The sequence below is a fragment of the Hibiscus syriacus genome, unplaced genomic scaffold (assembly GCF_006381635.1).
Source record: "Hibiscus syriacus cultivar Baekdansim isolate YM2019G1 unplaced genomic scaffold, ASM638163v2 tig00111095_pilon, whole genome shotgun sequence".
NCBI classification, from domain to species: Eukaryota; Viridiplantae; Streptophyta; class Magnoliopsida; order Malvales; family Malvaceae; genus Hibiscus; species Hibiscus syriacus.
Genome location: NW_024062980.1, coordinates 10063361 through 10087404, shown reverse-complemented (window position 1 = coordinate 10087404; position 24044 = coordinate 10063361). Strand labels below are relative to the sequence as shown.

The 24044-nt window shown below is 37.4% G+C and overlaps 1 protein-coding gene and 1 pseudogene across 1 annotated transcript; both read right to left on the bottom strand.

The window, feature by feature from the left end:
• Positions 1–981: 981 nt before the first annotated feature.
• Positions 982–7396, bottom strand: LOC120152884. The gene is made up of 2 exons (XM_039164985.1): positions 6958–7396; positions 982–1193 (listed from the first exon to the last, which is right to left on the bottom strand). The coding sequence occupies exons 1-2, from the start codon at positions 7394–7396 to the stop codon at positions 982–984; spliced, it is 651 nt and encodes a 216-aa protein (XP_039020916.1).
• A 5329-nt stretch (positions 7397–12725) lies between these two features.
• On the bottom strand, positions 12726–22778 carry LOC120152883 (annotated as a pseudogene).
• Positions 22779–24044: the final 1266 nt, after the last annotated feature.

Here is a 24044-nt window from a genome sequence, read left to right as displayed (position 1 = left end):
TTCTTCACTATTCAGTCGAATTTTCATCACTGTTTGACAGGTTTGATGACGATGGCAGCAGTGTCGAGCTCCGGTGGTGATGGTGGCTTGCTCACGCGACTAGAAGCTGAAAAGTTGGCGCGTACATCCCACGCGTCGATAATGGACAATTTTTCTTCTGCTGATGGCGGCAGCGACTGGATAAGAGTTAGGATTTTGAAACCCTAACTGAATCGAGTCGTGTCAGATCTTGTATCTGGGTTGGGCTTGAAATTGGTCTGAGTGGGGTTGAGTTTTGGGCTTCGGGTGTTGTATCAGGGTTGGGCTCTATTTGGGTCTGCAAAAATGTAAAAGATAATAATAATTTAAAACCCAGACAAAAACACGTGTCTACAATTACTTTTTTTATCTGAGTAGAGAATCACATTTGATGGTTTTATGAAAACAATAAATAACAGGGGACTAAAAAGACAATGGAGAATAATGGGTTAAAGAAGACGATAAATAATGAAAAGTTGAAAGAGAGTTTATATCATCCTTAACACTCTTCTCTAATTTGCATAGTTGTCTATAGATCGACCTTCAGTATTTGTATTAGGTTTAAAATAATTATATTTACTTGTAGGTTGTCAGATTAAATAGATTTGATTATCAAATAATAAATTTAATTTTAATAAATTATTGATTTGTTTTATTTTTTTTACTGTAATGTCGGAGGGTAGCTTTTATTTAAATTAAACAAAGCCCAAAGGTACAAACAAAGAACTGAAGAAATAAAATGTGGAGACAGCTATACACCATCTAATCGCTAGCCCCAAAAAAACAGAAGCAAAACAAAGAGTCTTGAAAACATAAAGCTTAAAGGAAAAAGTCAACCCAGAAGAGCAACCGATATAACTTTCCTTGCGAAAAACCTTGGAAAATGATCAAACTAGTACGGAAATAAGCAAAACAAGTTGATATTGAACCTAAAATAGACCCCTCGAACCATCGGAGTCCCAACTACGGCGGATCCAACAAACGACGATCCTCGGCAACTTGAAGGGCTACCGGAGCTGGAGCTTCTTCAACCCAGAAAGGAACTTCAACCGTGGGAACATGGAACGATGCCAACAAATGGGTTGCTTTGTTTGTTGGTCGAGGTACAAACCGAAAATCTCTTGCATGCAACAAAGAACTAAGCCTTCTTCCGTCCATAACATATACCCCAATTTCTGAAAGAGAAAATAACCTCAGTGACCAAAAATCTCATATAATATACGATTTTAACCAACTTTTTCCGGATTTGCCAAAATGACCAACAAAATCGCAATGCGATCGCTAATTCGCAACGCGATCTCCATTATCGCAAATCAGTTTCCAGATTCGCAACGCGACCAATTCGCAATGCGAATAAGTAAATCGCAACGCGAATTTGGAAAATCGCAACGCGAATTTGGAAAATCGCAACGCGAATTTGGAAAATCGCAACGCGATACTGACTATCGCAACGCGATAATACAAAATCGCAACGCGATACTGACTTTCGCAACGCGATACTTACTTTCGCAACGCGATACTGACTTTCGCAACGAGATAATACATAATCGCAATGCGATTTTCAAAGTGCCATTAGTATCGCAAAGCGTATTTTATTTTCAAATTCCAAACACGAATATTAATATATTGGAACACTGAACCGTCCACAGTATATCCCGTAATCGCAACTCATAACCTAAAACCTAAAATCACAACTCAGTCCATCTCCATCTCTCACTCTCTCACCCATCTCCGACGAAATCCGTCCCCATCTCCGGCGAAATCCGTCTATCTCCATCTCTCAGAGCCACCCTCACAATCAGAAATGGAAAATCAACCAAATCAACCACCGAGGGTTAGTTTTTTTAATTATTTTCTTTTTGAAAATTTTGCATTATTATTAGGTTTTTCATATTGAAATTGATGATAAGTTTACTGGTAATTTCAATAATAGATTAACCATTTCACTTAGATTGCTTATTAAATCAACCGAGAATCGCAATGCGAAATGAAATCGCAACGACAAAATCGCAACGCGATTTTATTCTCTCGTTGCGATAGTCAAATTCGCGTTGCGATTGTCATTTTCGTGTTGTGATTTTCATTTTCAGAAACTATTCTTCTTCTGCAAATTGAAACTTGAATGAATTGCATTACTTCAACCAAAAAACAAAGACAAATAAGAAATTCACAGTGTTGCAAATTTAAGTTTGAAGAATAAACTACTACTCTTTATGTTTATTATTGTTTTTGGTATATCTTCACAGTGTAGTTTTTGGTATATCTAACTTAGTATGTTTATTGTTTTTGTAGAACTTTTATTCGGCTCAATTGACATTAAGAAATAAAGTCAGCCTGGCCAAAACAATTGCGTCGAAGCTTTCACCTGCACAAAGAAAAATGTTTGAGGATACTTGCTTCGGGCCATGGCTGAAAGTACAATATCCCGGTGGAGATGCGATGTTGACACACATGTTTCTTCAAACCATGACTAGGGATCTACCAGATACTATACAACGTCGTGATGAAGAGATATGGTTTGATTTTCCACTGGCGTATACGTGTTTTGGGCGGGAGGAGTTTTTCTTAATCACCGGTCTACGCTTCGGACACGATGATGTAGGTCGGTACACTAGACACATTACCCGCCCATCATGGTTATCCCGGGTTTTTCCTGAGCTGGAGAGGCCGAATCTACACGTGGAAGACCTGACGAGATTATTGAATAAGAAAGATGGTTTTACTCGGATGGATGACATCGATGTTGTCCGAGTATGCCTTCTAATACTTTTGCATGCCGGCTTTTTAGGCAGAGAGGCCAGACAACCTATTCCGAATGATCTAATCAAATTGGTAGAAGACCTAAATGCGTGGAACCTGTTTCCGTGGGGCTCGTATTTATGGAAAGCTACATGGAATAAGTTATCGTCTGCCTTGGATGATTGAAAAAGTTTGCATGGCGATGGTTCCAAATACACTTTGACAGGCTTTATTTGGGCCTTTAAGGTAAGAATTTTTATATAATGTTTCCAAAATTATAAGTAATTATTTAACAATTACTAATGTTTTTTATTATATTGTTTGTAGATTTGGATATTTGAGGCCTTTCCTGCCATGAAGACATGCAATAAAAACTTCAAATGATATTCCCAGGGCTATTTCCTGGAAGAGGAAACGAACCTTGCAATGGGAAGATTTACTACGGTATACGACAATAAATAATGTAAGTTAACATAAATACTACCATATGTTTATAAACAAGTTATTACTAGTACACTTTTAACTTTGTTTGAGCTTTTATATTGTTAGGAGGCCAACCCTCCATTGCAGAGGATGACACCCACGGAAGCTGAGCTTGCCACTGATTGGTGGCAAGCTAGTAAGCGTTTTTTTGATGGCACGGATGATGAGCAGCCTCCACTTTGGGAGCCATCACCTCACCCAGAGCTATCACCTAACCCAGAGCTATCACCTGATCGACCCGACTATACACCTCCACAACGACAGCCATCACCTATTCTGTCACATCATCGAGCCTCTTCTCCAACATCACCGCAAGATAGGCGACCAGCAAAGTTACCACGACGTTTATCTCCCTGTTCTCCACCTCCACCTCCACGGGATGAGTTAGGGGAGTTACGTGTTGAGGTCAATGCCTTGCGTGAGGAGGTCGGTACTTTACGCAAAGACGATGGTGTATGGCGTGTTGAGGTGTCTACTTTACGCGGTGAGGTAGCCGCTCTACGTGAGATGGTAGCATCGTTGCAGAATGAGGTTCATACTCTACGCAACGAGGTAAGTTTAAGATTTTTCATATTTAACTTGATGATAAATTTACTCGTAATTTCACTTAGATTAACCATTTCACTTAGATTGCTTAATAAATTCATTCGGTTGCTGCCAATACTGCTAAACTGTTTTTGTTAGTATTTGTTTTTGGTTTTGTTTTTGTCTTTTGGTTGAAGTAATGCAATCCATTCAAGTTTCAATTTGTAGAAGAAAAATAGTTTACTTTCGCAACACGAAAATGACTATCGCAATGCGAAATGAAAATCGCAACGACAAAATCGCAATGCGAAATGAAAATCGCAATGCGATTTGTGTTTCGCGTTGCGATTTTCATTTCACATTGCGATTTTGTCGTTGCGATTTTCATTTCGCATTGCGATAGCCATTTCCGCGTTGCGATAGCCATTTCCGCGTTGCGATAGTCATTTTCGCGTTGCGAAAGTAAGTTTCGTGTTGCGAAAGTAAACTATTCTTCTTCTGGAATGTTTATATTTGTTGTCCTTTTAAATGTTTATATAAGTGTTTAGTTCTGGAATGTTATCTGATGCATTTTGTGAACTATGATAGAATAATGACTTGGGTGAATACAATGCAAGTTTGAAACATATTTGTCTTTGTTTAATATCATGTCTGTTTATTTACTGATTTATGTATTAATTTTTTTAGCGGCCCGATAAGGTGGATGCTTTACATCGGGTTTTCCTTGCACGACGGAGTTCACGCATCAGACGGCGTGCACGTGCTATTACGTCTCCGTTCACCCCAATGGTGCGAAGACTCCGCAAGAAGAAGCCCGACTCACCTGTCATCCCTCAAGAGTCCCCTCCAATCGTTCAAGAGGCCCCTATCATCCCTCAAGAGTCCCCCCCACCGTTCAAGAGGCCACTTTCATCGTTGAAGAGGTCCCTCCCACCATTCCAGAGCCCGATTCACATGGGGTAATATATCGAATTATTGAGAAACCCCCACCGTTGCCGGACATGATGGATGAGAGTTGGCTCTCGTATGAGTTACCGGCTAGTACCCTTCCGGTATCTGAAGTGGAGAGGAGACAACTATCAGAAACAATTCTGGATAATACCCTTTGGGCTAAGACCGCAGTTGATTTTTATCTACATGAGCGGAGCCAAGGGTGTTACACTGATATAAGCAAACTCAACGATGAGATGTATTTGTTACTTAATCGGTCTTGGTGGGGTGTGTTATTAGGGGTTGAAGACAGTGGCTATTTCGATGGGGATGTAAGTCTTATATTTTTCTTATATATGATTTTGATTAATTTTTTAAAAAATTAATGTAATTCACTAATATATGTCTTTTTTTGTAAAACAGCATATCGATGCGTGGGTGTCACGTCTTCTAATAATAAGGAAGCTTAGGAAAAATAAAAAAAATTCGCGATATACAATAATGCCGGCGGCTTTTCACGCAGTTCACTTGAAGAATCAACGAGATGAATCATTTTCGTTGGGCAATGGACAAGCTAAACTTTATCCTGTATGGTGGGAGGTCGATAAGGTTAGTGTTTATTTTTAAAATTTTTTAAAGGTGTTTATAAATAAGTGCGCAAATAAATGAATTATTACTTATGATTGCAGGTGTTTATCCCTGTTTTGGAACGTCGTCATTGGCTTCTCGTCCAACTTCAGCTCCCATCCCTGAAGATAATAGTATATGCCAGCATGATAAATTACATATCACTGTCTTATTTGAGAGATATTATCAAGCGATGGAGCTCTCATTTGGCTAAATTCTTGGATGAGATTAATTATTGGACTCATTCTGGACACAAGAAGCCAAAGAAGTTCAATGTCACAGTTGTCAGAGACGAGACCGCGCCACAACAATCACTGGGAGCCAGAGGGGATTGTGGTCCTCTCGTATGCATGTGCTTGGCGCGTTTGACGACGGGAAGCACAGAGTTTCTACCTCCCACCGATAGAGATAGAGCTGCAGTAGGCTTGTGCTTTCGGCATTATATGGCTAGAGCAATATATTCGAGACGCTGCCTACCTGCATCCGCGTTATGAAAGTATCCATTGTTAATTGGTAAGTCAAATGCAATTTTTGTTAACATATATACTCCTTTTGGTTTGAAAATGTTTGGTTAAGTACCTAGAATTCAATAATTTGCTGTTTGTAGGTTTTAGATGTGTAGGAAGTCTTGTTTGAGCAAATGTTTGGTTTCTGCAAGTTAATCCTTAAGTGAGCTGCGTGAAATGGATGTACGGGTGCAAAAGTTGATTCATTGATTCAATAATTGATGAGGAAATAAGAATTATTATTATTTTTTGATTGTTTAATTGATTTGTAAAAAATGATTTGTAAATGTTGTTTTGTTTAATTGATGTGTACATAATTCTTATTTGTGCTTGTTTAATTGATTGAAATGTAATAGTTGATTTGTTGATTTTCAATCTACATTATGTTGAAGGCAAAACAGACTATCGCAACACAAAACTGACTATCGCAACGAGAGAATCGCAATACGAAATGAAAATCGCAATGCGAAATAAAAATCGCAACGAGAAAATCGCAATGCGATTTTCATTTCGCATTGCGATTTTCTTGTTGCGATAGCCATTTTCACGTTGCGATAGTCATTTTCGCGTTGCGATTTCCCTGTTGCGATAGTCAAATGAATGTTTAATAAGTGATAACAACTGAACATATCATAGCAATGTTCAAACTCAAGTTACTAATACATGCCTAACTGAAAATGTTAAAAGTGCACACATAAAATACACATAATACATCGTTTGCATTTAAAAATCACCTAAGTTAACAGTCCCAAAAGGTGAAGCCGGTTGTGATTGGGATTTTGAAGATGATTGCGATTTTCAGAATCTTGTTGCGAAAGTCAGAATCGCGTTGCGAAAGTCAGTATCGCGTTGCGATTTTGTATTATCGTGTTGCGATAGTCAGTATCTCATTGCGATTTTCCAAATTCGCATTGCGATTTACTTATTTGCATTGCGAATTGGGAAAATCACAACGCGAAATTGTAAAATCGCATTGCGATAGTCATAATCGCGTTGCGAATCTGGAAACTGATTTGCGATAATAAAGATCGCGTTGCGAATTAACGATCGCATTGCGATTTTGTTGGTCATTTTGGCAAATTCGGGAAAAGTTGGTTAAAATCGTATATTATATGAGATTTTTGGTTACTGAGGTTATTTTCTCTTTCTGAAATATCTTGTTCGTTAGAAGCTAGCCTCTGAATCACTGCCCCTGAATCCTCTTCAAAACAGACGCGCGTGAGCCCCATATCAATGACTAGTTGGATAGCATGCACAGCGGTCATAGCTTCGGCCGCAAAGCTTGAGGTAATCCTAATCACTTTCTTTTTGCAAGATCCTAGAATATTACCCTCTTCATCTCGAACATTCACCCCTGACCAACCATTTCTTGATGCTTGATTAAAGCTAGCGTCAAAATTTGCTTTAACCCATAGAGCACGAGGGAGTTTCCAATGGACATGTTGAGGAGGAAAAGAGGCTTGAAACCTTCTCTGAGCAAGCTCAAACTCTTGCGTATGATTCTTGATGAAAGAGGTAAGTGCTTCAATACCCGTTGATTTACCCGTATGAAGTTGTTGATTGCGCATGTACCAAATCGCCCACATAATGGTTACAACATGTTTGTCTTTTAGGTAGTTTTGAAAAATCCAACTTTATCCATTCTTTCACCGTACTGTTTGAAACTCCATTAGGCCAACGAAAATTGAAGGTAGCCCAAACATCACAAATTCGACCACAAACCCACAAAACGTGATCCATGCTTCCACCTGATCTGGATATTTGAAATAGAAAGTAGTATTAGAGATTCAATTGTAATGAAGGTTTACTATGGTAGAAGCCAAATTTTGAACAAACTTCCAACCTTGAAGTTTTATCTTTCGATGACATGAACTTTCCCAAACGCATTTAAATAGTACGCTCTCTTTATATGTAACAGAATTGTCCCTAATAGAATACGATATCCACTAGGCACCGTATATGACTCAATTTTTTCATCTCTCCACACCAAACAATCCTCCATTGCCTCAAAAGCAAGAGGAATTGAAAGAATAATTTCTTCTTCCTCCGAATTAAAGCTTCTCCGAATCAAGCCCTCATTCAATGTATTAGTGCTCTGTGTAATCAAGTCTGAGACCTGGTCCAAATTATTTACATGAGAACTACTAACTCGGACTGGGGAAAATTATGGGAGCCAACAATCATTCCAGATGGAAATTGTCATACCTGAACCCACACGCCAGCGAACACCCATTTCCACGATCTTTCTAGAGCTCCAAATGCTGCGCCATATATACGACGGAGGAGAACCCAATTGCGCGTGCCAAAAATCAATACTTTGAAAATACTTGGCCTGAACTAAACGACTCATCAAAGAACCCAAACCATTTATCAATTTCCAGCCCTGCTTTGCCAACAAGGCAATATTGAACTTTGCAAGGTCTCGGAAACCAGGTCCACCTTGCTCCTTAAGAGTACACAGGGATTTCCAAGAGCACCAATGAATTTCTTTCTGCTTTGGGGATTTTTGCCACCAGAATCTTGCATTCACACCCTCCAGCTCTTAACATAGACGCTTAGGCAGAAAACAATTATACATGGCAAACAAAGGAATTGCCTGCAATACTGATTTAATAGACACTTCTCGATCCCCTTGTGATAGAAGCCTTATACTCCATGAATTAGTTATAGAAACGAGTCTCTATTTATGTTGAGCAAAGGCACCTTTCTTATTTCGCCCTACTACCACAGGTAATCCCAAATATTTCTCCAGGTTTGATTAACTAGCAACCCCCAAAATGCGCCTCACATCTAATCTATTATCATCAATGACATTGGAACTAAAAAATAAACCATATTTTTTTGTTATCCCAAATACTCCCTAAGAATGAAATCGAACTCGCATTGGCAGCATCTACCTCACCAAAAATGATACAATTATCGACAAACATGAAATGTGTTACTAACGGAGTATAGCGATTAATCCTGACTCCTTTTAGACTCCCTCGAACTACTGCTTGTCGGATTAGGGCCGATAAACCCTCACTATAGAATGCAAATACGTATGGACTTAGAGGATCTCCTAGTCTGAGCCCCCGTTGATGATGGAATTCTTCCCCAACTAAACGATTAACAATCACACAATAAGTAACCAAATTCACAAATCGTTCAATTATCGATATACACTAAGCAGAAAAACCTAGACTCCTCATCACTACCCAGATGAACGGCCACTTGACTCGATCGTAGGCCTTACTCATATCCAACTTAAGAGAAAAGAAACCTTTCATCCCTATACGTCTATTAACAAAAGAATGCAGTAGTTCATAGGCCGAGATAATGTTGTCAGTGATCTGTCTCCCAGGTACAAAGGCACTCTATGCCTCGTCAATGCACAAGTGTAAGATCCCCTGCATCCGTTGACCAAGCATTTTTGACACAATTTTGAATAAAACATTGCACATATTGATTGGGGGGAACTGTGTCAACTTCATTGGACACTTAATCTTTGGAATGAGAACTATGTGCGTAGAGTTCACTAATCGCATATAAGAATTTCCTTTCATTAAGTCCAAGCAAAACTCCGCAACTTTTTCCCCAAAATATACCAAAACCTCTTATAAAACACTGCTCCCAAACCATTCGCTCCAGGTGACTTGAGAGGGCTCATCTCCTTCATCGTTCTAACCACATTATCATATGTGAAGTATAAAAGAAGGTTACAATTCATATCCTTCGAAATACATGGAGCTATTCATTTGATTATCCTTACGAGATCCACACTCGACGACTTGAATAGCTCATGAAAATAACACCTGGCGTGTGCCTCAATGCTCATATCCTCCATAAAATGCTCTCCTACATCATTAACAAGAGAATTGATTTGGTTACGCCTTTTCATCAGGGTTGTAAAACGATGAAGAAAACGATATTTTGATCCCAATTGCGAAGCCAATTTGCTCTAGCTCTATGTTCCCAGTAGATTTCAGACTTATTTGCTTCAATATTTAACTGAAGCTGAATATATTCCATTTCTCCCAGAATATCATCAGTTGGGTCGAGCTCGCTAATCTCCGCCAACCAATTCTATAACTCTACCTCATTAATCTTCTTCTCTCGTTTAATTTTTCAGAACCAAATATCGAGCCCCTCTATAATAGCCGTTAGTCTTTCCAGAACTGAACCTGAAGAGGAGTCCCATAAGGATCGAACCTCATCCTCACATGAGCTTTCCATCAACCAAGCTGCTTCAAATTTAAAGTTTCAATGGCGTCTCGTACGAGCCTCTATCACAGTATTCAACAAGAGGATACAATGATCTGACATAGCACGAGTTAAGTGGGATAAGTTATAATTAAGAAACAGATCAAACCAGTTTGTATTGGGAACTCCACATTGAGTCTTTCCCGGATATTGTTCGATCTACGCCTGCCCCTCTCCTATGTATACCAATTACCTGAAAAACCGATATCATCAAGACCACACTCAGATAGAGCAACCCGAAACTCCTCCATTTGCGGCCAAACCACCTCTTTTCTCTGAAGAGAGCAAGACTTCATTAAAATCACCTATTACAAGCCAAGGAAGACCCATATCCACATCCAAACGAAGCAAAAGATCCCAAGAAAACCTTCCCATAAATCTTCACAGCTACCCCGAGCACTCACCTCAATTTCACTACTAAAACCACATTACCGCTGAACTTTTTCCATACGAGTATTCTAGATTTTTTTTTCAATCAGAAAAAGTACATAACGATTAATGTTCTTCAAGCAAATGTTGAAGACGCCTACATACCCTAAGTTTCCCTAAACCCTGAACATTGTAACTCATGAGCTTCATTGTTATCGGCCGGCTTAGATTTTTAGGTCTTCCGCTGTTCTGTGTCCTCCACTCATCTCCTTATTCTTCCTATCATCTGTAGTTACCAAAAATGTCTGACGTTTTGCGTTATATGCCTTCTCCATGGGATTATTTTCCTTGTCCCCAGTCATAATAACATCCTCAGAGTTCTTCTTTGCCACTTTTGATATACGGTCAAACTTGGTCTTAACAACCAACTTCGGCTTTGGGGCCTTAGATGTTGATTCAATACCTCTCCCAAGGGCAGTTGATACCGAAGAGACCCGTCCTCCTCCCGAAGCCAGGGACTCTGCAAAGTTACTTTTTTTTCTTCGAAATTGCTATCAAAGAAGTATCCCATTGTAACACATGTTCCTGCTTATCCTGCAAAATCCTCAACCGAAAAATCCCTTCCCCATGCTCTAATTTCCCTCATAGAAAACATAATAAATGCAGTTTTTCATATTGAAATACAACATATGCAGATTTACCTCCTAGTAAGGCTAACTTCTTCTTCCGTTTCAAAGGAAATCGAATGTCCAGCCGAACCCGAACTCAAATACCTCCTCGATACCCAAGTGAAATTGTCGTAGCATCATATTCTAGGAACTTGCCAATGAAATTCCTTAGTTGGGTCGCAACTCCTTCAAAAACAAAGCCAACCGGTAAATCCTCTGTCTAAACCCAAAAGGTAACAGTTTGAAGAGGGGCCAGTTTTGGATCCTCCCCCTCCAAAAGCATGTGTAGCATCCTCCCCCTCCAAAAGCATGTGTAGCACACGTAAATGATCATTAAAATACAAGGGGCTGTCCGAATCAATCCGATCCACATCCACTTTATGTTATAGATGAAATAATTATCTATCATCCTCAAATCATTAATAATTATCCCGCCTATTGGATGCCATATATTAGCCAAAGTTGATTCCATCACCTGATAATTGATCATACTAGATGTATGATTCCATCACCTGATAATTGATCATACTAGATGTATGATTTCATCACCTGATAATTGATCATACTAGATGTATGGAAGGTTCCCACGAAACAATTCTCTTAAGATAGCCCTGAGTCGCCTCCACTTGCATCCACTACTAGAGCCTCATCTTCTTCATCCTCAAAACGTAACTCCTCCAAATTCTGAACCACGTCCCCCATCAGAGAACCCAAATAAGATCTAAAACAACACAAACATATCGAACCCGATTAAATCAAAAAGGGAGAAAATCAAGAAAGATCGCCAATGGAAACCGAACACCAATCAAGCAGAGGAAAACATGTCAAAACCCTATGGAAAAGGCAAAAACCTACGAAAAGGCAAAAACTTTAAGAAGAAAAGGCAAAAACCCTAAAATTGGAGCTAATTAATCCATAAAGTTTTATATCTTCCAATATCATTACAAATCATTGATCGGTAGGTTGTTGATTATCAAATAATAACTAATCAAAAGTTTAAAAATAACAGATGTAAAATTTCGGAAGACTAACAGCCAAAGTACAATCTAAAGTGGATTGTGGAGGAAATCTTTAACAGAAGAGATCTAACACACACACACACATATATATAAAATTAATGAAAGGACTAAAGTTTCATGAACAGTTAAGCAGGCAATGACCCAATTTTTGCTACTGAGGCTGATGGGTCTCTTTGCCCAAATCCCATTCCTCTGCAGCCTTTACATACTCTAAGAAATTGCTATGTATTTTTGTAAAATAATTGGAGCAATAGGCATTTCCAATATCAATCAGATGGTATGCAGGCTTTTTCTTTTGTGATTTTAGCCACGTGTTGTGTAATTTAGCAGCAGGAATCGACACCGAATGACCAACGTAACATGCGTCTCAAACTGGTCCTTGCTGCTACCCAAATGAACATTCAAGGGCATATGCCAGCAAATACCATATGTAATACTAGTAAATATCAATCTTTCACAAGTTCATTATTTGATATATAATTTTACATATTTCTATCAGTGAACCAGTGATATAAAATTCAATGTTCATTTGAGAGGACGAAGATCTTATGGTAAACATAGACAACAGTCTAAAGCATCGATTAGGCATATAAAGACATTCACCACACACCAACCTCCATGAACCCCTCCTCGGTAGCACATCCCCTAAACATTCTGATGGTGTTAAACCCACAAGCAACCTCACCATTCCTCGAAACAACAATTAGCCCAGCTTTGCCTTCGTCCAACCTATTCTTTATCACGAAATTTACCGCCTCGTTCAGGTTCAACCCTTTGTACTCCATCACCACCGCCACTTCCCTCGCCAAGGTGCATCAGATAATCGCTTCCCCAGTTCCCCTTCCCCGGTACACGACACCCCACACAACTCGAAAGCGTAGTGTAGACACTCATTTTTATCTATTTTTTATTTCATTTTATACATATATATATATATATACATACATACATACATATATATATATATATATATATATACATGCATATATATATATATATATATATATATATATATATATATATATATATATATATATATATATATATATATATATATATATATATATATTATATAGTTTGCAAACGGTTTTTGAAAACACGTATATATATACAGTTTTTAAAAACATGTTAAAAATGTATATAATATATAGTTTCTAAATTTTTTTTGAAAACTATATAGTATATAATTTTTAAAATATTTTAGAAAATATATATAATATATAGTTTTAAAATCATTTTGAAAACTTATATAATATATAGTTTTGAAAACATTTTTGAAAACATTTATATATTATATAGTTTTTAAAAACATTTTGAAAATATATATAATATATAGTTTTTAAAACATTTTTGAAAATATATATTATATAGTTTTTAAAACGTTTTTGAAATTATGTATAATATATAATTTTTTAAAAAAACATTTTGGAAATTTATATATTACATATTTTTTAGAATATTTTTATATATATAATATATTATTATTATTATTATTATTTTATTTCTTATTATTATTTATGCTTTTTGCAGGGTCCAAGTTAAAGATCTGTTTTAGGTCCAATACGGTCACAGTTCGGTCCAAAACCATGCCTGAACTAGCCCAGTGAGAGTCTAGGGTTTCACGGGTTAGCATAAGTGCCACACAACAGGGGACCGTTGGATCATCAAGGAAATCAACGACCAATATAGCAATGGAATTAAGGTTTATTTAACCCTCAAAGAGTCATCACGTCGCGACAGATCTTGGACCGTTGGATTTGACTCCATCCAACGGTCAAGATCAAATCAAAGGTACCAGAAGCCTGAACGCCACCACACACCAGTCACCGAGATTTTTGACTGAGGAGATCGGGACTGACCCATCCCTAAATCCCCGGCCAACCAACCACGAGTGTGTTACCTTGATCGTCGGAACGACCATTGGTGGGGGGTATAAATACCCCCACCAAGCCAATGTCGAAGGGGGAGGGAACACTGCCAGAAGCACAGAACCCACGAACCAAAGTATCACCAAGACCATAGTGGGAACACACGAAACCAGCGAAGCCACAAAAAACAATAGTGTATCAACGACAACAAGCCAAACATCAAACAGTACACAAAAAAAATCAGCCAACTTCGAACAACACAGTAAACAGAGTACGAAAAGCCAAAACCAAAGCCAGATCGAAACCCAAGTGGCAACACAAAAAACCATATACACGACACAAAAATACAAAAAAAAAAACCAAAAGAATAAACTTTTCTTTCAGATCTAGGTTGATTGAGGCCATTCTGTGGAAATCGGAGGTTGGATTTGGGTTTACAGGGTGGAGACGAGGCTTTTGACGAGTTCGGATTTTTTCGGCCGCCATAGTGGCTCGGTGGTCGATAACTCCCTCCGGTGGAGTTTCTAGAGAGAGGTTAGAGAGGAGTTTTCTCCTCTCTCTTTTAGTAAGAGAGAGAGCAAAGGAAGAAATGAGGAGGCTTAAGGGTTATTGGGCCTGGGTATAAATACCCAAAGCAAAACGATGTAGTTTTGCTCTCTTTGCCTCTATGTTTGGAGACTTTAGGGTAAATCACTAGTTAAGTCTTTCGCTCTTTGTAGTCCTCTGTTTGGATCTTAAAATAAATGATTTATTATCATATTTAATCCTTTTTATTTTACATTCGTTTTACTTTGGTCCTTATTTATCATAATTTTAGTTTATTTACAGATTCAGTCCTCATGAAAGATTCATGATTTGGCCATATTATTTTATGCCTGTTTTATTTTGGTCATTAATATAAATTAACTTCTTTTTTATTATTTTTTTATATTTCAAAATTTAACCATTTTTTATATTATATTTCCTTTTTTATTTTTTATATATATTCTCTTATTTTTATTATTTTTTCCTTGACTTATTTTTTATTTATTTAATTTTTTCCTCTTTTATTTTTTATTATTTTTATTTTTATTATTTGATTTATTATTTTAGTATTCTATTATTTTGTTTATTTTATTTAATAGTTAATTATTATTTTTCTAATGTTTTTGACATTTTCTAGAAGAAATTCAACCAATCAAAGGTACTTAATTCGTGTTGAGTTTTTAAATTTTAATTTTAATTTTCGCAAATAAAAACAACCGACAAATTAATTGGTACCGAAAGGGAGGTTCAAGGGTGCTAATCCTTCCTTGATCGTAACCGACTCCCGAACCTGACACATTTATGGAAAAACGCAGACTATGTAAGATGGTGTCCGACCCATATAAATTCATTTTAAAATGGTCGGTGGCGACATTATTTCAAGTTGAAGCCCAATTCCTAGTTCAACCGAAAGACAGTTTCGACAGCCTAGCGACTCCACTGGGGACAGGTAAGTGAGTCAGGCCGAAATTAATTTTCGGTTTTCTTTTTATGCGAAAATGGTTAATTTAAATTTATTTATTTGATTCTAATTATTTATCTTTGATTATTTTTAAATAAATAGTTATACTAACATTTTTTCAATGATTTCAGATTTTCAAAATTTTCATCTCTAGCTCTATACCCGAGCTCCGAACCCTTTTAAGTGGGGTGAAAACGACGTCTTCGTGTGAATTTATTCACTGTATGGGCCTAGCAAGTAACCTTTGGGATTCATATACCTTATACCTTCGTGTGAATTTATTCTCCGTATGGGCATAAGTAGGTTTCGATTTTAAAAGGGTACCCGAGTTCTCCTTGCTGGTTCCCCTTGGGCTTGCCAGACCCTTAGTCCTAAGCAACTCAACATTTGCACGGTTCATCCAGAGAAGCCAGATCAGTTCGACAGGTTATTCAACCGGTGACAGATGAAGGAAGAAGACTAGTTAACATGTCAGAAGCTGTCAGTATATTTTTGTCTCTTAAAAGATAACACTTTTTCCCCTATAAGAATTATTCATAATATCAGGCATATTTTTTGGATCAATGCCTTGAACATTTCATGCATCATGCATTCTTGCATATTTCACATTTTTTTATTTTCATTCACATTAACTAACAAGAGTTGGACACACCCCATCCGCATAACACCCGCTTGAAAAAGAAGAAAATGGAAACAAGATTCCAGAGAACCAAGGAGGGAAAGGGAACATTTCAACCCTATTCTCATGACCTACAAAGAACTTTACCAGTAACTTCTTGATAACCATATAGTGTCACCATACCCGGTGGAACCCATGAAGCCCCCATACCCCAAGTGATATGATGAAAATACTCATTATGAATATTACGGCGGTGTCCCAGGGCACACTATTGAGAACTTCTATGCATTCAAGAGAGTCGTGCAGAAGATGCGTAACCAGAACTGGATCAACTTCAACAATTTGGGGGCATCCAAGTGAGGAAGATCATTTCATCATTTGAGATATTATGTTTGAGTTTGTTTTTTTCATTTTTTTCTCAAGTTTTTGTAAGAACATTTGAATAAATTTATGTTACTTTAATGATGTTAAGCAATGAATCACATTTGCAATCTTGCAATTCTTTGATTATCATTTGAATTAAGAAACTCTGTAAATGGTTCAAAGTTACAGATCTTTGATGAAGTAACATGATTTAAAACAAGGACTTTAACCTTACCCAGAATATACACTCAAACATCGTACCATGCTCTTGCAATTAACCAATGTAACCTTTTCCTTTCATAAGGTGTGGACAACATGGGGCATCATTTCCATATGACAATTACTATACTTTTTGTTTAAGACGTTCAATGATGTTTAAGACGTTCAATGATGATCATTATCTTTACAGATGGAATAGTCGAGTAAGTGAATCTAGTTTAGGTCAGTTGCTTGAAAATTGAACTCTAAAGATGAAATTTTTGACTTTTCACAACACCTAGACTATAACAGGTTCTTCTTGACAATCTTAAGAAATTAAATCCGTAAAGCTGAGCTATTCCACTAAGGCAATTGGTTATAGAGGAAACTTGAAAGCTTTGACCTTATGAGTAGATTATGTTCAAACCATGACATTGCTCGAACACTTGTCAATTCGGTGTTTGCTCCACTACTATTGTCCGACCGAAGACTTTGTGATGAGATGAACCCTTCAGTTAACTTGATAAAACTGATTATAATGTTAAGTTGTCCCTTTAAAGCAATTGGTTAAACGCCCCGACTTTATGGATTCAACTAGCCAGATAACGGTAAATTCAATCAAATTTTTATAAGAAAACAATTTCGGTAAAGATGGACTAAGGGAGTTAAGGAACACCTGTTATAGTCAACTACACACGAGCACTCAAGAATTTCATTTTTAGACTGATATTTCTGTACTACCTTTGTTAGAGGAGCTTACGAAACTTAAACAAATGGAAGATTTCAGAGAATCGAAATAGAAGGCCTAGTAATTGATAATGCTAGTTGCGTCATTTTGTCCTTACCCAATTAAAATGCCAAACCCAAAAAGCATGTTGCGATATTTAAATAAAATGACATTTTGGGTGACCGAAACCTTAGAAAGGAGGCCAACCTAAAGCAACTCATCTATTTGAATATTAGTCAAAGAGCTGTAACTCTAAAAGCATTAAAATAGCTATTGATTCTTTTGATATTCTTTGAACTCAGGTTTATAATTTGATTCAATTGCGGACAATATTTTACAGAATTTATCCTTTTCCCTCCTAAAACAAGAAAAAGGGGAAAAATATTTTCAAACAGGACAATTTCAAATATGAAAGGTCTGTAAAGCCAAAGCTCGAGAAGCAAATGGGGCACGATCTATTCCATGGACCATATTGGCATGCAAAACACGGGACTCCAATTCAAGAGCTAAAACATAACTCATGTTGCATGCATCTTAGACATACTTAAGAGCATCACATTTATCATTTTTAGCACACAAAATTTTTTACAGTTTTTAGACTCAAATTTCATTTTCAAGATGAAAGATACTCGATTCAAAAATCGAATTCAGAAAATTGATGGTGGTTGCTCAACTTCACAGCAAAGGGGCGACTGTCAACAAATAACTTTTCAGTTTCATTCAGAGTCAATTTCAACTTCACAGCGAAGGATATTAGACTCGAGATAACACAAGCTCAACTTCACAGTGAAGGGGCGACTGACTGTCAACAAATAACTTTTCAGTTTCATTCAGAGCCAATTTCAACTTCACAACGAAGAATATTGGACTCGAGACAACACAAGCTCAACTTCACAGCGAAGTGTCGACTGACTGTCAACAAACAACTTTTTAGTTTCATTCAGAGCCAATTTCAACTTCACAGCGAAGAATATTGGACTCGAGACAACACAAGCTCAACTTCACAGCGAAAGGCGACTGACTGTCAACAAACAACTTTTCAGTTTCATTCAGAGCCAATTTCAACTTCACAGCGAAGGATATTGGACTCGAGACAACACAAGCTCAACTTCACAGCGAAGGGGCGATTGACTGTCAACAAACAACTTCATTCAGAGTCAATTTTAACTTCACAACGAAGTATATTGGACTCGAGACAACACAAGCTCAACTTCGCAGCGAAGGGGCGACTGGCTGTCAACAAACAACTTTCTAGTTTTAGAGTCAATTTCAACTTCACGACAAAGGATTTTGGCCTCGAAACAACATAAATGTTTGGATTTCAACTTCACGATGAAGGATATTCAATTCGATGCTCAACTTCACAACGAATGGGCCATCCATGGTTTCTACTTCACAATGAAGGGAATCGTGCCCACCAAAAGCCTTCGAGTTCGACTACGATCAGCTCCAAGGCACATCATTTGCAGCATAACTTAAGTCGAGAAGGGTTATCTGCCAACCAAAAGACCTTCAAGTTCGACTACGCTCAGCTCTAAGGCATATCATTTGCAGCATAACTTAAGTCGAGAAGGGCTATCTTCCAACAAAATTCCTTCGAGTTCGACTACGCTCAACTCAAGGGCACATCATTTGCAACATAGCTTAAATCGAGAAAGGTTATCTGCCATTCAAAGACCTTCGAGTTCGACTACGCTTAACTCCAAGGAACATCATTTACAGCATAACTCAAGGCTAGAAGGGTTATCTGCCAACTAAAGACCTTCGAGTTTGACTACGCTCAGCTCCAAGGCATATCATTTGTAGCATAACTTAAGTCGAGAAGGGCTATCTGCCAAAGACCCACGAGTTTGATTACACTCAGCTTCGAGTGCACATCATTTACAGCATAACTCAAGGCTAGAAGGGTTATCTGTCACCAAAAGACCTTTGAGTTCAACTACGCTCAGCTCCAAGGCACACTATTTACAGTGTAGCTTAAGTCGAGAAGGGCTATCTGCCAGCTGAAGACCTTTGAGTTCGATTACACTCAGCTCAGAGACAAACCAAATTTACAACATAGCTCAAGGCAAGAAGGGCTATCTGTCAATAAAATGGTCGAGTTCGATTCCATTCAGCTCGATGACACCTCAATTACACCATTGTCTGGCTAGCATCAGGGTTTCCAAGTTGAGAAGAAGACATGGGTTAACCGTGCCATAGTGACAAAAAACCACTTTATGGTAACATAACTTAAGTTAAGAAAAGCTATCTGTCAACGAAGACCTTTCGAGTTCGATTTCATTCAGCTCGAGGGCTTATCAACCACAAGGTGGAGTCAAGGAATTACTTTACAGTTGAATTTTTAACCAAGGTCTTTAAACCGAGAAGAAGACCGAGGTTGACTACAATTGGGCAACGAGAACCCGCATCCCGATTCAAATTTTGAACTACAGTTTCAATTCCATATCATTTCAAGATGGATTCGACTTCGCGACGAATGAGCCATCCGCAACCCAATTCGACAGGGAGTTATTCTTTCAGAGTCAATTTTTCAACTCCACCGAATAAAAATTTGTGTCTTTTTATCTTTGTCCTATTTTTCGTTCCACGAAAAAGGACAAAGATGGGAAGCTGTAAACACTCATTTTCGTCCATTTTTTATTTCATTTTATACATATATATATATATATATATATATATATATATTATATAGTTTGCAAACGGTTTTTGAAAACACGTATAATATATATAGTTTTTAAAACATATTGAAAATGTATATAATATATATTTTCTAAAATATTTTTGAAAACTATATAGTATATAATTTTTAAAACATTTTAGAATATATATATAATATATAGTTTTTAAAATCATTTTGAAAACTAATATAATATTTAGCTTTGAAAATATTTTTGAAAACATTTATATATTATATAGTTTTTAAAAACATTTTGAAAATATATATAATATATAGTTTTTAAAACATTTTTGAAAATATATATTATGTAGTTTTTTAAAACATTTTTGAAAATATGTATAATATATAGTTTTTAAATTTTTTTGAATGTTTTTGACATTTTCTAGAAGAAATTCAACCAATCAAAGGTACTTAATTCGAGTTGAGTTTTTAAATTTTAATTTTAATTTTCACAAATAAAGACAACCGACAAATTAATTGGTACCGAAAGGGCGGCTCAAGTGTGCTAATCCTTCCTTGACCGTAACCGACTCCCGAACCCGATACGTTTCTGGAAAAACACAGATCAGGTAAGATGGTGTCCGACCCACATAAATTTGTTTTAAAATGGTAGGTGGCGACATTATTTCAAGTCGAAGCCCAATTATGTGTCCAATCGAAAGACGGTTCTGACACGGTACCGAACCCGATCAGTGGCGAGTTACTGATCCTTTCAGTCATCTTGTTCATCAACCCAACAGTGGAGGTGGCTTCAGCGGAACGTCACTCCTTGTCAACCACCACGCAACCGACTGTCTCTGGAGCGTAGACACTAATGGGGAGCCCATTCATCTGCAAATGACTGTCCATGATGGCGGCGCCCTCACCACAGGTGTAGGTCGTTGGGATACGGTAATCAAACTAGTCATAAAAAGAAGAAAGAGGTTAGACATGGGCTCCACACAAACTATGCATTTTTCTTGATAAAATTACAGCACAAAGAGACGTACCAGAATCGAGTTCACCTCTTTTGCTAACTTAAGCATGCCCACATTCTCTTCCGTAATGAAATATTCATTGTCCACCAACTCCACACCCTACACAAAATCCTGTCAGTTTTACACGATGAAAGCGTGTGCTGAATCTACCCAACACGTGTATAATGGTATCCAAGATTCCATATTATAAAAATTACGGGAGTTTCGAGGTTTTGACCATTAACCAAAACTAAAAAAAGTAAAAGTGAAAAACAAAATTGTTTCTTGGTAAACTCTTCGGCACCGGAGAAGGCCAGATAAGAATGTGGTTATTTGTCCATAATAAGATGGGTAAGAAAAATAGGGTTTTTAATGGTGCTTAAGCCAGAAACGACATCGCATCTCCTCTTTGTTATGTCCATAATGCTGGCCAAAGAGGTGAAAGAAGTGAAGGTGGCAACCTCAACATGTATTTTATGTCGAGGCAATCACCATGAAAGTGAATTCCCTGACAATCAAGAGTCTATCAATTATGTGGGAAATCTCAATCGAGGAAACAACAACATCTATTCTAACACATACAATCTAGGATGGCGTTAGTATCCTAATTTCTATTGGAGTAATCAAGGAGCCAACAACAATGCCAGCTCAAATAGGTAACAACAACAAAATCTGACTGAACCCCCAGGTTTCTAATCTAATATGCCATGGCAAAATGCCAACAAGGGTTCAATATCTTCATCACATACCAACACTTTAGAAGCTATTCTCCATGATTTTATGTCTTCTACAAAGGCTTTACTACACGAACACTCGTCAACTATTAAGAGCCAAGGCACTTTGTTACAAAACCAAACATTATTGTTGCAAAGCCATAACTCATCTTTGAGAACATTGGAGAACCAAGTGGGCCAAATTGATACAATATTACATGCGCACCCAGAAGGTGGTCTCTCGAGTGATACTGAAATCCCTAAGACTCGTGAAAAGGAGCAATGCAGTGCGCTCACATTGAGAAGTGGCACCCAACTTAAGCAAAGAGATAAATATGGGGGAAAAAGATAGATGATCTTATCCCCAAACCTATGCAAGAAGAACTTGAGTTCCAAGAAGAAGTACTCGTGAAGAAGGAAAAAGATGAGGGCTCAACAAGTGAACCTACTGATGGAGGAAAGAAAAATGCCATAGTAAAAGTTGTTCCCCCACCAGCTATGGAAGAAGTCAGACCCCCACCTCTCTTACCTCAATGGTTGAAAAAGCATAGTAATGACTTTCAGTTCTAGAAGTTTGTAGACATCCTTGACTAGTTATATATCAATGTCCCACTTCTGGAGTATTGCGCACATATGTTAAATTTCTCAAGGAAATTGTCACAAAGAAGAGGAAGGTTGAGAAGTATGAGACCGTTGCTATAACAAAAGTGTATTGCTCTACGCTGAGCAAGATGCCACAAAAAAGAAAAGATCCTAGCAGATTTGTCATTCCTTGTTCTATAGGAGACAACTATATTGGAAGAACCCTATGTTATCTTGGGTCGAGTGTGAACTTGAAGCCTAAGTCAGTGTCTCTGAAACTTGGGATAGGAAATGTAAGACCGACCACCGTTATTTTTTAACTAACTGACCGATCCCATGTTCGTCTTGAGGGGAGGATCAAAGATGTCATAGTGAAGGTGGAAAAGCTTGTGTTCCCAATTGATTTTTTATCAATAATTGCGAGGCTGATGACAATGCACCCATTATTTTTGGGCGACATTTTCTACCCACTGGTCTCATTCTTATTGATTGTAACAATGGTGAATTTACTATGCGAGTGGCTAATAAAGGTGTGACCATAAATGTATTCCATACTCTCAAGCATGTGGATGATTCTGAGGAGTGCCAATGTTGAATATAACTATGTGTAATGCATGCGACTATGTTGAGGTAAGATTTTCCATGTTATTTATTATGCTAGACATACCTTGAATAAAGTACAAATTAACTACACAACCACTGAGAAAAAATTACTTGTAGTATTAGCATTTGATAAGTTTAGGTCATACTTGATAGGTACTAAGGTTATTGTCAATACTGATCACTCAACTATCAAATACTTAGTAAACAAGAAGGATGCCAAACCTAGATTTATTAGGTGGATTTTTCTATTGCAAGAATTTGATTTAGAGGTTAAGGATATGAAAAGTACTGAGAACCAAGTTACAGATCATCTCTTTAGGCTAGAAAACAATATTGAATCCTATAACAAATCAAAAATTAAATAGGAACTCCCTAACGAGAAAAATTTATTTGCCACGACAATTTTGTGGTACGATGACATTGTTAACTTTCTTGTTAGTGGTATTTTGTCTTATGGTTTAAACATCTAGAGTAAAAGAAAATTTAGGCATGATGCAAGATTTTTATTTTTGGGATGAGCCATGCTTGTTCAAGCAATGTGCTGACCAAATGATATATTGATGTGTCCTCGAAGAGGAGTAAAAAGATATTCTCTACCATTGTCACACAACTCCTTGTGGATGCCATTTTGGAGCCGCAAGGACTTCTGCAAAGGTCCTTTAATTATACTTTTATTGGTCCCCACTCTTCAAGGACACACACGAGTTTTATAATGTTTGTGATAGATGCTATCATACAGGGAACATCTCTACGCGACATGAAATGTCATTGTAAAATATTTTAGAGATAAAGCTTTCGGTATATAGGGCATAGAGTTAATGGGACCCTTCCCATCTTCATATGGAGATCTCTACATTCTGCTAGTAGTGGACTATGTATCTAAGTGGGTTGAGATAATTGCAACACCGAGGAACAACTCGAAGACTATCCTCAAGTTCCTTCATAAGAACATCTTCACTAGATTTAGAGCCCCTAGAGCTATCATCAATGATGAGGGCACCCACTTTGACAACAAGTTAATTGTAAAAGAATTACAGAGGTATAGGGTTAGACACAAAATTGCTACATCATACCACCCGAAGACCAACAGTCAAGCTAAAGTCTCCAACCGTGAGATCAAACA